Source organism: Syngnathus typhle, linkage group LG16 (genome assembly GCF_033458585.1).
Source record: "Syngnathus typhle isolate RoL2023-S1 ecotype Sweden linkage group LG16, RoL_Styp_1.0, whole genome shotgun sequence".
NCBI lineage: Eukaryota > Metazoa > Chordata > Actinopteri > Syngnathiformes > Syngnathidae > Syngnathus > Syngnathus typhle.
In genome coordinates, this window is record NC_083753.1 from 1,067,510 (window position 1) to 1,081,178 (window position 13,669).

Below are 13,669 nucleotides of genomic sequence, written 5' to 3' on the forward strand. Positions count from 1 at the left end.
AACCATGACAGTAATTCAAATAGAATGTAAATTATATCACTTGTGGCCGTGTTAAAAAGGTCTCACCTTTGTCCACCACACCTGAAGCCTCCATGTTTGCTGCACCTTCCTCGGTGAACCCTGTTTCAGCCAACTCCAGAGGAGCCAAACTCTCCACCTCCTCCTCGTCCTCCTCAGGCGGATGTTGATGCAAGTGCACCTGGACCGAGCACACCGCCGGCGCTTCGCCTGAAGAAGCAGAAGACACCTGTGCCACCAGGTCCAACCAGGACTGGCGCTGTTTGGAGAGAGACGAGGCGGACGAGCTGTGTGATGTCATCGTACTGGGAGGCGAGGAATGTGAGCCGTTTCCTTCGCTAGGGACCGTCGGCGTGTACGGTGGAGGAAGAGTGCCCTGTGAGAGCGAGATAATCAGAGAGGTTGATTGCACATTTGCTACGCAATGCAGGCAAACACTCGAGGAAGCCATGGCTCAGACCTGATGTGTGCTACCAGGTGGACCAGACGGAGCCACGGAGTCCCGCTGGGTCTGCTCACAGTATGGCGGTGGAGGTATATCTGTGGTTTCTGCATCTTCATGGTCACTGGCCTCACTGTAACACTCTAAAAGCACACATGCGCAATGTCACCTTCCAACTCGCTGTGTTTTCAATTGAAATGACAAAGTCACACGAAAGCGAGTTTTCTTCAGAAGCTTACCAGCTGCTGTGTTTTGTTCCGTGGGCTCATAATGAATGGAGGCAAGCCCGAGCTTGTTCAGCCATCTGGAACACACGCACAAGGTAATTGCTCGGCAGGATTTGAACATTTCATTTCATTTGAAGCATCTTTTCCAATGCGGTGGGTACGCCGTTGTACTTACATGTTCATTTCTTCGTGGTTCTCAGCAGCAAAATAAAACATCATAACTTGTGGGTGGCAGGCTTTGAATGCACTGCAGACAAAAATGAGGCGGTGTTGAGAAGGGACATGAAAGAGAGCGCAACGCCAATTCCAATGATGTTCACGTCCAAAAATGAGGAGCTTAGCGGGGGACATTGCGAAGCGCATTGCTTACTGTTTCTTCTTGCACTCGATGGCTCGGTCGATCATGAAGTTGGCGAGGTCAATGTAGCCCTCGGCTTTCTCCGCCTGGATCACAAACATCGAACAAGAGTGAGTGTGAAATAATTTTAAGCCACTTCCTGACAAAGCCCACTACCGTCCGCTACTTCTTCTACTTCCTCCCGCAGTGTGTTTGTGACATTTCACACCAAACCGAACCTGTCAGTCACACTGGCCTTTCCATCCGGGTCAGAAGAGGTGGGATATTGCATGCTAGTTACTTTTAAGACAGGCTGTGGAAGAACTGTTCTTTAAATAGTCTTTGCGGCTCAACATTTGTCAGAATCGCTCGATCATCCATTAGACATCCAACCCAAATAGATTTCACACCTCAGTAAAACAATAACGGCATTCTCACCAGCTGGTTTGTGTACCAATATAACGCTGTTTTCTTCAGGACGAACCAGAACTTCTTCCATTTCATACCCAGGAAGCCTTTGCTCTCTTTCTTCTTGTACAACCAACCCTGGTGGTCGGGCTGACCCAGCTCTTTGACTGACACCCGCCGCCTGCTCATTGCACCATTGCCTGTGCGCACACACATGCAAAAGCCACAATGAGACATTATACAATGTATGAAAGCTCAAATGGTTTCCAGTGACCTCAATTGAGGTTGCAAACAATAAAATTCCACCTAGATGTTAAAAAGCCAATAACACCAGCCTACATTTTTCAGATATGAATCTAGGTATGATCATGATTCCCAAATTAACTCAAATTGCCTACAAAGAGGTAAACCCTAAATTGAAGTATGTATATAAGCAAGCCCACTATTACATTTACACAATTACAGTTCCAGGGCCCTGCAGACAAATTGACGGAAACCGGAGGGTGACGACCTACCGGTTCGGCTCTTCTTCTTGGACTTGTGGCGCAGGGAGACCTTTTGGAGCAAAACAACAAAAACAGGAGTGAGATTGAGTGGTGGGTCAGTGAATTTAAGAGCATGCTAACCAAAACCAAGCAGCTCACAAGAAGAAGCCGCCTGGAACATCCTGTTTCACACTGCAAATGTCACATGCACTCACGCTCGCTCTCCCCCTCTACTTCTCTCATACATACGCAAGCACACACACAAAAATAATGACGTTCTTCAACTGGTTTTCTGTCTTCTTCAGCTATGGGTTTTCCTTCCGAATAAAGCCTAGAATGATGGTATTTGATATTTGAGGACATTTTATAGAACAGACTGGAGACTACACCATTTGTTAAATTAAAGGAAATAATTCTAAACATAATCTAAAGATACATATATCATGTATGTTGAATTATTTAGATCAGATCTAGATTAAATTTGGTTTCACTTATCTTCAGAAACTGCTCACACATCATAAGTTGTTGAAATAAATAAATAAAATAAATATTGATACATTGTTTTCTTTTTTACAATATAGCCTTAATTGTATTCAGAATGTTACTCCCAAACAAATAAATGTCTGCCAGGCTTTCTCTAACCTCTTCATCATAAGACTAAAATTAAAAAAGTAATTGATAAAGAGGTCAGTATATGGAAAATTAATTCCAACAAGAAGCCCTTTGCGACAAAACAGTTGGTCTGCTTGGTGGTCATTTTGCGTCCCGCAAAGTTGCTAACTAAAAGACAGCGCAAGCACCCACACAAATATAACTAACAAAACAAAAATAAAAAGAACTTACTGGGTTGTAATCGTCAGCAGCCATGGAGGGTGACACAGATATGGGGAAGGCAGCCTGGTCAGAGAGACAAAAAGCAAACAAAGCATATCACCAGGAAGAAAAAAATGCAATTCCAATTCTTATGGTTCACTGACTAATACGCAGTCAGTTATTCAACAGCACTAAGCGAAAGCACATTTTAAAGTACTGGATTAAAAAAAAAACACGATCACCTTTTCTACAATGGAGGTAATACGTAATTTATCACACCAACCAAAGAAACAATGAAATCTGAGGAAAAACACAAATCAAACGCAGCACTTGACTCACAGCTTTCAAGTTGCACTGTCAGCAATTTGTGATGCACAAAGCACCTCCACGCTCCTTAGTATCCTCTAGTCTTGTTTTAAGACTACACCGCTGAATCTTCGTGATTACTGTATTAGCAATAAGGTCAGACGGAGTGTACGTCTCGATTGTTAACGTCAATGATGGGTGAGTGCGACATTGAGAAATCTGAGCACCCGCTTGACTCACTTCCTCAGCAAACTTAAGTTCCTTATTTTAAATTTTCCAACTTCAAGAGATCCTAAAAAAAAAAAACTTGATGTTCTCCTGTGAGAACATTAAAAGGCAATCAATTTACATTTGTTTAATATAGATTGATAACATCCTACACTATTATTATCATTACACATCAGGCTGTCCGTAAAAATGTTTTTCATAAAAATATCAAAATTACAATAATGTCAAAGAATAAACAAAACGACTCATACCTTTTAAAAGTCCTTCATAATTCGAATAGGAGTACCCTCTTGTTCTAAAACACTTCAGCACTGTGCATAAACTAAATTTGAGTGGATGTTGCCCAAGAGCAGTCGCAGTTGTCGCATCCTTTCCAGATGTAATGGGCAAGTTAAACCGCCAATGGGCGACAACCGCAACATTAAACATGACAGAAACAAAACGCAGGTGTGCTTTTCCTTTTTGTTTCTCCCTCCATGCAGACAACTAAACGTAAACTGCAGATCTGACGGCATAAATGCAAACGCAGTAACTCCTGGATTTTGAAATAAAGTGACTAAATTGACATATTTTCGTGGATTTGGCGTCGAGCATTGTCTAGTGGGGTTACCCAATAAATTCGGAGTATATTGACAATAGGAAATCCCACCATTTTGCAATTGTTAATAAACTACTAACATACCGTACCTGCCACCACATTGACAACGTTTGCAGCGTTGTCCGAAAACTGTGCTCAAAGTTTGACCAAACTTTGGCGAACATATCGGACATGCAACAAACAGCTACAAAGCAATTATCAGGTGGTTTACCCTGATTACCTCCGACTAAAATGAAAAGTATGCTAAATCAAATGCGTTTCGTACAAGACTATGAAATAAAAAATTCTTTCAAACAGTAACTTCAACTTGTGACTCCAAAACTGCATTTCTCAAAAATAAAAATCACCGATTGTTTGCCGCTTGGTGTCGCTGTAAGGTAAAACGCTTCAGACAACGCACAAAGAGGAAGTCGATTCAAACGTGGCGGAAATGTCAAAATAATGACATTTCAAAATAAAGGTTCATATTTAGGTTTAGCAAATGGCCTAAAATCCGTCTCACAGAAATATAATTTCGACGCAGTTATAATTTATTTGCTTTTACTTATATTACTGTTCTTCAGAGGTAAAAGTCAAATGAAACTCCCACACTTGAATCCATAGTTGACTCAAAACAACCGTTTTGTTATCCACTCATTGCCTAACTTCATAAACCAGTTGTTGCTTTTTAAGCAACAATGGTCCATGTCACTGTGTGCAGCACTTTAAATGTTTTTTTTTCTTTTTCTTGTGACAACACAAATAGAACTTGATTTAAATATCCTAGAATGAACCCTTTATTTGCTTACCATTTGTCTCACTGTGCATTACTAATTCCAGTGGTCCCATCCATACTGCCCATTTATTTCTGTATTAATCGAGCGTTCCATTTTAACATAATTCACATACCCATCTGTTCATTTTTATTTTTAAATGACAGTGGACAACTTAATCATCATTTAAAGGAGCATTTGTGTGCAAGTGAATTTCGAGAGGCCTTAAGGATTCCTGAGAATTCTGATTGGTCACACCATTGTAGCGCTCAATCTCCCATCACGATTCATGCTGGGAAGTGTCACGGCACTTATCTAATGTACCCCACGCCCCCGACACCACTCCACACCCTTCTTGACCCAAAAACCGAGTGTGTGAGAGGAAGGGCTAACAGAGAGACTATTCTTCTTAAGCAATGGGGGAGGGGTGCAGGCCTGGTCGTGATATCACAATCTAGTTTGCTCACTTTGGCTTCCTTTGTAGCGCTCCAAAGGCCGCCACAAGGGGTCTTGTGTTGCAAGACCCTTAGTATAGCCACAAATACTACATTTGCATGCACTCAAGTGGACTTTTCACACACACAAACACACACACGCAATTTTAGGAGCGCTGGAAGAAGATTTGGTAAAATGTAGAGGTGCACAATTGTGACTATTATTTCTTTCATTAACAGAAAGGTAGTAACAATTTTGTCCATGTGAACATCACCCATTAGAGGTCTTTCTTGAATCAAATTATTTTCACAGAAGACCACAATTAAAGTGCGCAAGATAAAGCACGACTTTGTGTTTGATTGATAGAGGCAGTGTACTTACAGCTTGAGAGAAGGACCAGGATCGTATATTTGGTTGATTATACCTGCAAGAGCAAGAAGTATTTAAAATTGAAAACATTTCAACTTCAACTGTCATACTTCAGTACTATACAGAAACATGTACTGATTGTGACTTTCTCATAACCACACAATCTATTGCAAGCTGGCACGGACTGAGTCTGGTGACAGATTTGATGGAAATCGTTTAATGACTGGAATGTGGTAGGATGGTGCCAGTGGTTTTGATAATGCATTTGGCAATACCGCCACAGCAAACATGGGTTCCCAAAGCTGAAAATACTCAGTGCACCCGAGACGGGCCTCACCCTGCAATTTAAGGCAACAAAAATGTCAGCTTATTTTCCTGGGTTTTAGTCCCTTTTCCCTCTTCCCATCAATGTTATTATAGTTAACGGAAAGTAAAACAAAAAAGGAGTAGAAAAGTTTCATTAATGAAATAATCAAAATGATTACCGGAACTACATTTAACATTTTTAAAACAAATTAAAAGCAACTATAATTGCAGCGAAAATGTCAATTTTTTATTTTTCAATTAATTTCATACATGAGATTTTGGGGTTCATTAAAAAAAAAAAATTGCCATTAGTCCTCAACCGTCCAGAACAACAGATATCTAAAGGTAAAGTAGTTTGGGAATTGTCCTTTGCGATATTACGCAATACTTATCACAACCTTTCATTTTTTCCTCTTTTTTTAATCTTTCACTTGATAACTACTCTATGACGAGCCCAAAACTACTATTAAATCTAATAAAACCTAAAATAAACATTTTAGGAAGAAATAAAACAAATAAAAACTAACAATGCTGCTCTAAAAAGTCATTAAAATGTACACTAATTAATTTGGTTGGCAACAACACAATTTGATATTTACAACTAAAATAGAAGGAGGGGGTCTAATAAAACAGATGGCGTGGCATCACGTCACATCACATCCAACAAACTGATGCCCACACTAGCAATGATAACAATGTCCAGCCACAATATTAGGCACAGCCAATTATTGGCCAAGCGTAAAAATTCTATCGTAAAAGTGTTTGATGGGGATGGACTCTCAAATTCCATCGAAAAATCATCCAAGCTGCCTGTGTGAAAATTATTTTGCCCCTCGCCAAACAGTTATCCCAAATGTGTCATATGCATGACTAATTAAAATTCATGGCAAAGAAAGGACTCAAGCTCATTGCTAAATTAGTCGATGACGATGTGTTTGTCTGCTTTTTGTCCTTCATGGACCTAAACCAAGTCGACGCTTTTGACAGGTGACATAAGAATGAAACCAATGCACATTAAATGCACTGTCATGTGGAAAACGCATTTGTTTTTTCACATTTCCGAAACTAAAATGATCATGACAGCTGATTAATTCCGGAGTCAATCATATCCTCTGGCCTTAACCATTGCCTCCCACTGTTTTCCTAGATGCCAGCCCACTCCCACAGTAATGAGTCACCCGATTAGCGTCGCATCCGTCTATTTATTGTAAATACGAGGCGTGTGATTGAGCGGGCGATAAATAAGATGCGATGTTTTTAGGACCTAGAATAGAAGCAAGTAGGTGGTAGGGTGACTTTGAGTCATCGATCATGGCGTTTAAGTGGGCAGATATGCTTCATCGGGCTCTGTAACCAAGAGCAGAGGAGACACGGGTGTCACGGATGATGAAATCTAGAGGAAAGAGCAAGCCTCAGATGTCGTCATCTGTCACAGAAGGCTGCTGTGCTTCCACCTACAGACACGCCAATAAATATTGTGGCCATTTTAGTGGCTAATCTGGAACACCGGGAGAATTCCTGATAGTCCACACTACTTTATAATTCTGTTTAAAGCAAATTCTAAAATCGCCATGCAATTACGGATATACGGTACATGCCTTTGTATAATGCTCTTTAAATTTAATTTATACACTCTAAAACAGGTTAAAAAACTCAAAAAGGGACAATCCACTATTTGGATCAATTGGATCCAACTTTCTGGGTTGTGGAAAAACAACAACAATTTAAGGTTGGGGCAAAGGGACCCAAGTGGAGGAAATGGTAAATTATTTTATAGGGGTAAAATCATATTCATTAAATATCTTTTAGTTTTTAATTTGCTGACTTTATATGCTATAATTTCAAAACCTCAAGATGCCAGCTTTGATCTGACAGTTTTGCCACCCCACACCTCTCACCACCTGTCGGTGACTAACCCATGCGGTAAAAGCAGCCCACCCACTGATCATGTGGTTGGTTTGGAAACAATTCCACAGGCTACCGCCCAGTATGATGAAGAGAAATGAGACTTGCCCACCTCTTACTTTTGCAGTTTGATTTAAGAGTTAAACGCGGCATTAATGTGTGGAAAAAAAAAAAAAAGTGGGCAAAAGAGTGGGCACTCACCGATTGAGGAAGTCTCTGCTATGGTGCCAGTCGGGTCCCTGCGATACATAAAAAAATTCACGCTTTATGTTCCATTTGAAATAAAATGATGTGTAACACTATAGTCACTTTAATTCTAATTATTTGATGGAGTAATTTAATAAATATAAAACACTTTTGGATTTTTGTTCTTATTAAATCCATTGTGATTCACTCCGTTTGTGATGTGCATATTGAGTTAGTGGTTAGCAAACTTGAGGAGTTAAAAGAAGTGTGAGTGCTATTTAGGCAAACCTCAGGAGGTGCAGAAGGTGCAAATTAGTGAAGATCGCAGGAAACTAGCTCTGCAAGCATGGGCAAGAGCCAGATAGACGGAAGAAGAAACAGAGAAGATTAGCAGAGAACATGCAGCAGAACCCCCGAGCAAAGGTGAGGGTTCATTTTGATCAGAGGAAAAGGGGCAAAAGCTGCCAGACGGCTTGTAATCCTATCCTCACTTTTAAATGTAAAAGACAACATACATGTAGAAACAAGAGCTCGTCATGGTAAACCTGCTTGGAGCATATGGTCCACCAGCTGGAGTTTTAAGGTTTGTCAAAGTGCATTCATAAGCATCATCACCTGACCCCCCCCAACCCCACCACACACACACAGGGGGTACCTTGATGTTACCTATCATGTTACACCACATGCTTAAAAAACACGAGCGGAGTTCATAGAAGGTTAGAAAAGCAGAAGGCTCTGTCATTTGCTGCTGCATTCACGTGCAGTGAGAAAATCACACCTCAGACACCGGTAAAAGCTTATCAGAAAAAAAAGTGCGATCACAAAGTCGAACGAGATTTAAATAAATGAAAGAAATGTGTTGAAGTTCGGTTCGATTTGAAGCAGTCACACTCAAATGGTCAAATGAAGACAATACGAAAGATGACTGGAACAAACTGCACTTTTTAATAAAAGGCTATGCAAAACGTACAAAAAAAGGCATGTTGCGCAATAACGGAAACTTCCTCTTAGCAGGTTAGTTTTAAACAATACTGAACATCCTTTCATCGACCGATGCAGCAATAACAATTTAAGTGACAGAACGATTATTGTAAAAATATGCATAGCTTAAGAGAGGCAACCATCGGCAGAAAAAAAAAAGATTTACAGTAGCTAATCTATCACAATAGTAATCGAAGAACAAACATACATGCACTGTTGCATTAACAAAAAAATGTTTGGAGTTCCGTTTTGTTTGTCCTATAACTTACGCAAAACAAAAATGAGAACATAACCAAAGTAATCCCAGGCAAGAGACATAAATTAATATGTACATTGTGATTCACGGACAGCAACGTATCCAAACCTGAACAATCTGTCATAGTGAAGCCAAGATGAGATTTAGCTGTAGTCGGGGTTAAAATGGGTGATGATGTAATGTGGTAAGTACACTTAGTACTCAGGGTTCGACATTAATGGTGGCCTGATGGCCAGTAAGTTTTTTGGCCCAAAAGTTCATTTTTGGTTTCTCAAGAAAGACTTATCAGCCCGGCTGGAGGAGGTTTTTGTAAAGATGCAAGAAAAAAAACATTTGGAAAACACGACTCATTAATGGCCCATTAATCAGATTTAGCCTCACGTCGCGAGTGTCAGCTAGCCCGCTCGCCATTCATTCCAGTGGCAGGATGACCACAGAATGACGAAACAAAGTGAAGCTTTATAGCCAGACTATTCTCATCAGAGCCAGGAGCCACTCGAAGCATGATAAGAAATGACGTTGGATTTAATGCTAAGTCTGTGTTGACGTTATTGGTGCAGGAATTCAGTGCCCAAAAATAAATAACCATATACTTGACTTGTACTTTTTACTATTTAACAAATGAGTCAAAATATTTCAATTTCAATTCGACAGCCATAGAAAAAGCGCACTCTTGATTTTTCTTAAGAAAATTAAAGGGTTTTAAGTGTGCCTTATAGTCCCCCTCCATACAAACAGAATATGATGGATATACAGGGCCAGAACTGCGTCAGACCGGGCCATCGCCACTCGAAAAGGCTTCATGTCGGACCCCGGTACTACAAAAGAAGGGTCGATGGATGAGTAGTAGTTGGTAGTAGTAGGCAACATCAGGGAAAGAGAGTTGGCAAGAGAGTGCAAGAGAGCCGCAAGCTGCGGCCAATAAAACAGCAGGATTTTCAAAATCAAAGGCACCGAGTAAGAAAAAAGGGAACAAGGATCCCCAAACAAGAAGGGGATCATCATTGAGTCAAAAGTTTAAGTCTCGTGATCCAACTGACCAGTAGCGAACGTTCGGGCGTTGTGCGCTTGGACATTGCAGCTACGGAGGATTTCTTGACGTCCTCCTGGTAGGGGATGGTGGCGCTGTTGTGGAGGTCGGAGTTGGAGTAGTAGCGGCTGCCTCGGATGTGGTCAACTCTGACTAGCCGATGTTCCCCGGTCGGGAGGTAGGTGGGCGGAGACGCTGACGCCACTTCCTCGGCTATGGTGGGGATCCTCTCATTGCTCAGGTATCTGAACAGGAGGTCATCACCTTCGCAGAATGACACGTTACTTGATATTTGCTGTGCACTACTGAAAAATATCGATAACCACTTTTCTATTTCGTGGTACAGTTCATTGCCGCTTGCCACAGTATTTATGGCATAAATCATTGCATAAAGGCAAAATGAACAGTGTTGCCTGTAGCAGAGACGACTTAACACACAAAAAAATAAAGCAGCTGTGTGAGAGTAAAAGCTTCTCATAAGTTGGAATATTGAAATAAGAATGCAGTTAATACCTTTCCTGTTCTGTGTCCATGGCTTAGCAAAGGGATCAACAATTGCAACACAAGTATCCACAGGCATGGAGATAGGCCGAGGCTTACCTAGAACACATGAGAGGATCACAGTTTTATGAGCTACTGTATTATTTGTGAATGCAAATGTGTCCCAACCGTCATTGAGCTAAGGCCCCCCAGTTTTCAGATCAGCGATATCTCATGGTACACCACCAAAGTAAAATGCCACAAAAAGTATGAATGTTGGAATTATGATAAAATACTCTCAATTTACAATACTCAAAAAAATTGAGCAAATCCTGGATAATTAGTATATTAATTGATAATCATATTTCCTTAAAGAGCCATCACACACTCATCAGCTTCATGGAGTATATAAGATATGCATAGACTAAAAATGTACAAACCACGAGAAGGCTTGCGCTCCCTCATTCTGGGTTGAATCCCATTGGCGTCATAATCTGCGATGGTGCAGCGTTTCCTACTCTCCTGATCCAGGAAGGAGTTGGGCGACTCTGAGCCGTTTGCCCTTTTACTAAAACTAGAAAAGGCGTCGGTTCGTCCCTCTCTGCAAACACAAGTACAAATAGTACAGGATTATTTCTAACAGCACAAAACTAAAGTATGATTTGTATATGGGCAAAGACGTGATTGTAAAAAAAAAAAAAAAAAACCTGTCCCTCTATTATCAAAATAAATGTGGAACACATCATCTCCCTGGGGGAGGAAGATAAGAGTCATTGCATCAGGATGGTGTTGGGTTTGTGGGAGAAGAGTGGGTTGGACAAAAACAGAATATTCTGTGGGAAGTGAACGTCGGCAACTTTTTCTGAAGAAGGCTACTAAGAACTAACTTCCACTTGTTAAATAAAATCATGAGAACTTTCACCTCGGCGTGTACGGCATCTGAGGGGGAGGCGGGATGTAAAAATCAAGGATCGCCGGTTTCTCCTTTTTGGTTGATCCATTAGCTGAGCTGCCTGGGGGCTGGGCGCGGATCAAACAGGAATTGTTCTGGAAAAAGATAGAAAAAAAAAGAGTCCAAAAAAAAGCCACAATAGACGACAACATGGCGCCTTCAATTGTATTTCTGATCAGACCTTAGTCAAATAATTGATAGTGTTTAATGACGCAAAATGGAAGACACTGACAACCAATAAGACATCAGACGTACAATAAATTTCCACGTGGCTCCACGGCAGACTGCAAAACATTCATTCAATCATAAAACCATACATAAGACATGTCTCTGCTTTTCTTGTCGGAGTCAAACATAAACTGAGATGGCCGATGCTGATATCCCTGACGACTTGATAAAACAAGACGCTACGGGCATGTTAACAGTGAGCACCTTTGTGATGAAAGCCTTTTTGTACAAAACACGCTTATCCCATTCCCTGACTCAACGAAACTGCGGAAAGAATCCGAGAAAGCGCCTTGTCACTCAACGTTTGTGAATTTGTGTGAGCTTTCTTGTGTTGTTTTATTTTGATGGGAACATTGCAGCCATTTGTTTTTAATTAACCAGATACAATCTGAACAGACTCCCACACTCGAGGCATGGCTGCTTTATCTCCTGCCCTTTATGGCGGAAAACTGGAGCATTGAACTCTTCCGAGAGCCTCCTTCAGACTTGTCTGGGCTTGTTGCTTTGGACTCTTGACTGTAAAAAGCTTATAATTGATAGATAATGACTAGACATGCGTAGGAGGAAGTGCGCTTGTAGCCTACCTGAGGTACAGGAGGCTTCCAGCGCATATTCTTGAGAGGAGTGGGGTTAAAACCCGTTGTTCCTGTGGGTCGCTTCTTTAAGAGGAGGAACACACCTTTGGGATCCTCCCTTAGTTTCATCACCAGGTTTTTCAGCTGCCAACCGACCTGGATTACAGAAAGATACGCCGTCTGATTAATATTTAAGGATAATATGAAATAATGCTGTCCTAAATTCTGTAAAATCAAATAATCTCACCACTGTCTGTTGATTGACTTGAATCACTTCGTCACCAGCATGGATCTTCCTGGTTAGGTCAGCAGGGGACTGAAGAATAAAAAATATAATACAATACAATAATATAATATAAATATATAGTATATGACATATTTTTTTCTCCTGCTGCTCAGAAGTATCGGCCAATAAAATAGTTCAGATCATGTCCGATGTTTGTAAAGAAAAAATGTTATTTGTACCTTTAACCAATCACATCCAGTTCAAACAAATCGTGAGAAAACGCACAACAAACAGGAGTGTTGTCGATGATTCAGATCGTGATTCACAACAAGGGCCTCAGGCAAACTGATCCAGTGATACTGGCGCATGAGTCACTGCCTGAATGTGTCATTGTCATTCAACGTGGGACTTTTTCATGGGGGGGTGTTTGTGGTTGTCCAAAAACTAATTGTAATAAGCAGGAAGAGTTAGAAACTCAAAAGAGTTGAGTGCTTTTAATACTAGAGGTGGAAGATGGAAACGAAAGGAGCTGGAGAGAGAAAGTGTGACTTGTGTTAACACCTACATGTTCCGTGGTTCCGGTGATGACGTGTAAGCCATCATATGTCGACTTAATATACATTCCCTAGGAGGAAACAGAAAAATATTATGCTTTTTATTGTGATGAATAAAATTGGGACATTCTGTATACCAGGATCAGATGTAAAGCATCCTTACCAGTCCTTCACCCGGTTTGATATTGGCCAGCTGGACTTCCTCCAAGCAGGCGGACTGGCTCATCAGGGGGTCAGAGGTGGTTCTTACAGTCTGATCACAGATGTTGTTCAAAATTTTTGACTGGAAAACAAAGAAATGACATCTAATGATCTCGATGTGCAAAGCCGCAGGAGCTGTGTGAAGAAGCATCTCGGACACGGTGATGTCCCACTTTGGGGAGTTCTGTCTTAAACGGAGAGGTGAATAAATCCCCTTTTATCCTCTAATGTGCTGATTTACCAGCAAGCCACCATGAAAGCTGCTTTTGACTCTGAAAAAATCCCAAATTAAATCCACGTTTAATCTGAGAATTTCACTGGATGAGTATACTCGGGAAATTCGAAATAATCTCGCGCATATTGTTGAGTTT

General features: G+C 40.9%; 1 protein-coding gene across 6 annotated transcripts in view; it reads right to left on the reverse strand.

Annotated features, from left to right (window-relative positions):
* Nucleotides 1-13,669, reverse strand: part of LOC133169416 (connector enhancer of kinase suppressor of ras 3-like) — a 33,178-nt gene that overhangs the window by 1,176 nt on the left and 18,333 nt on the right. Inside the window, exons 6-24 of one of the 6 annotated variants that reach the window (XM_061301604.1) lie at nucleotides 13,261-13,380; nucleotides 13,109-13,168; nucleotides 12,565-12,633; nucleotides 12,327-12,473; nucleotides 11,485-11,609; nucleotides 11,003-11,163; nucleotides 10,596-10,682; nucleotides 10,093-10,346; nucleotides 7,831-7,868; nucleotides 5,431-5,473; nucleotides 2,761-2,814; nucleotides 1,948-1,987; nucleotides 1,463-1,632; nucleotides 1,058-1,131; nucleotides 863-934; nucleotides 700-764; nucleotides 479-603; nucleotides 325-394; nucleotides 67-228 (exon numbers count right to left, since the gene is read on the reverse strand). In XM_061301604.1, the coding sequence (XP_061157588.1) occupies nucleotides 67-228; nucleotides 325-394; nucleotides 479-603; nucleotides 700-764; nucleotides 863-934; nucleotides 1,058-1,131; nucleotides 1,463-1,632; nucleotides 1,948-1,987; nucleotides 2,761-2,814; nucleotides 5,431-5,473; nucleotides 7,831-7,868; nucleotides 10,093-10,346; nucleotides 10,596-10,682; nucleotides 11,003-11,163; nucleotides 11,485-11,609; nucleotides 12,327-12,473; nucleotides 12,565-12,633; nucleotides 13,109-13,168; nucleotides 13,261-13,380 (1,936 nt within the window). Of the gene's footprint in view, nucleotides 1-66; nucleotides 395-478; nucleotides 604-699; nucleotides 765-862; nucleotides 935-1,057; nucleotides 1,132-1,462; nucleotides 1,633-1,947; nucleotides 1,988-2,760; nucleotides 2,815-3,069; nucleotides 3,484-3,515; nucleotides 5,388-5,430; nucleotides 5,474-7,830; nucleotides 7,869-8,737; nucleotides 10,347-10,595; nucleotides 10,683-11,002; nucleotides 11,164-11,484; nucleotides 11,610-12,326; nucleotides 12,474-12,564; nucleotides 12,634-13,108; nucleotides 13,169-13,260; nucleotides 13,381-13,669 lie in introns of those variants that run through there. The other 5 variants (XM_061301603.1, XM_061301607.1, XM_061301609.1 and 2 more) reach the window with 5 other exon arrangements.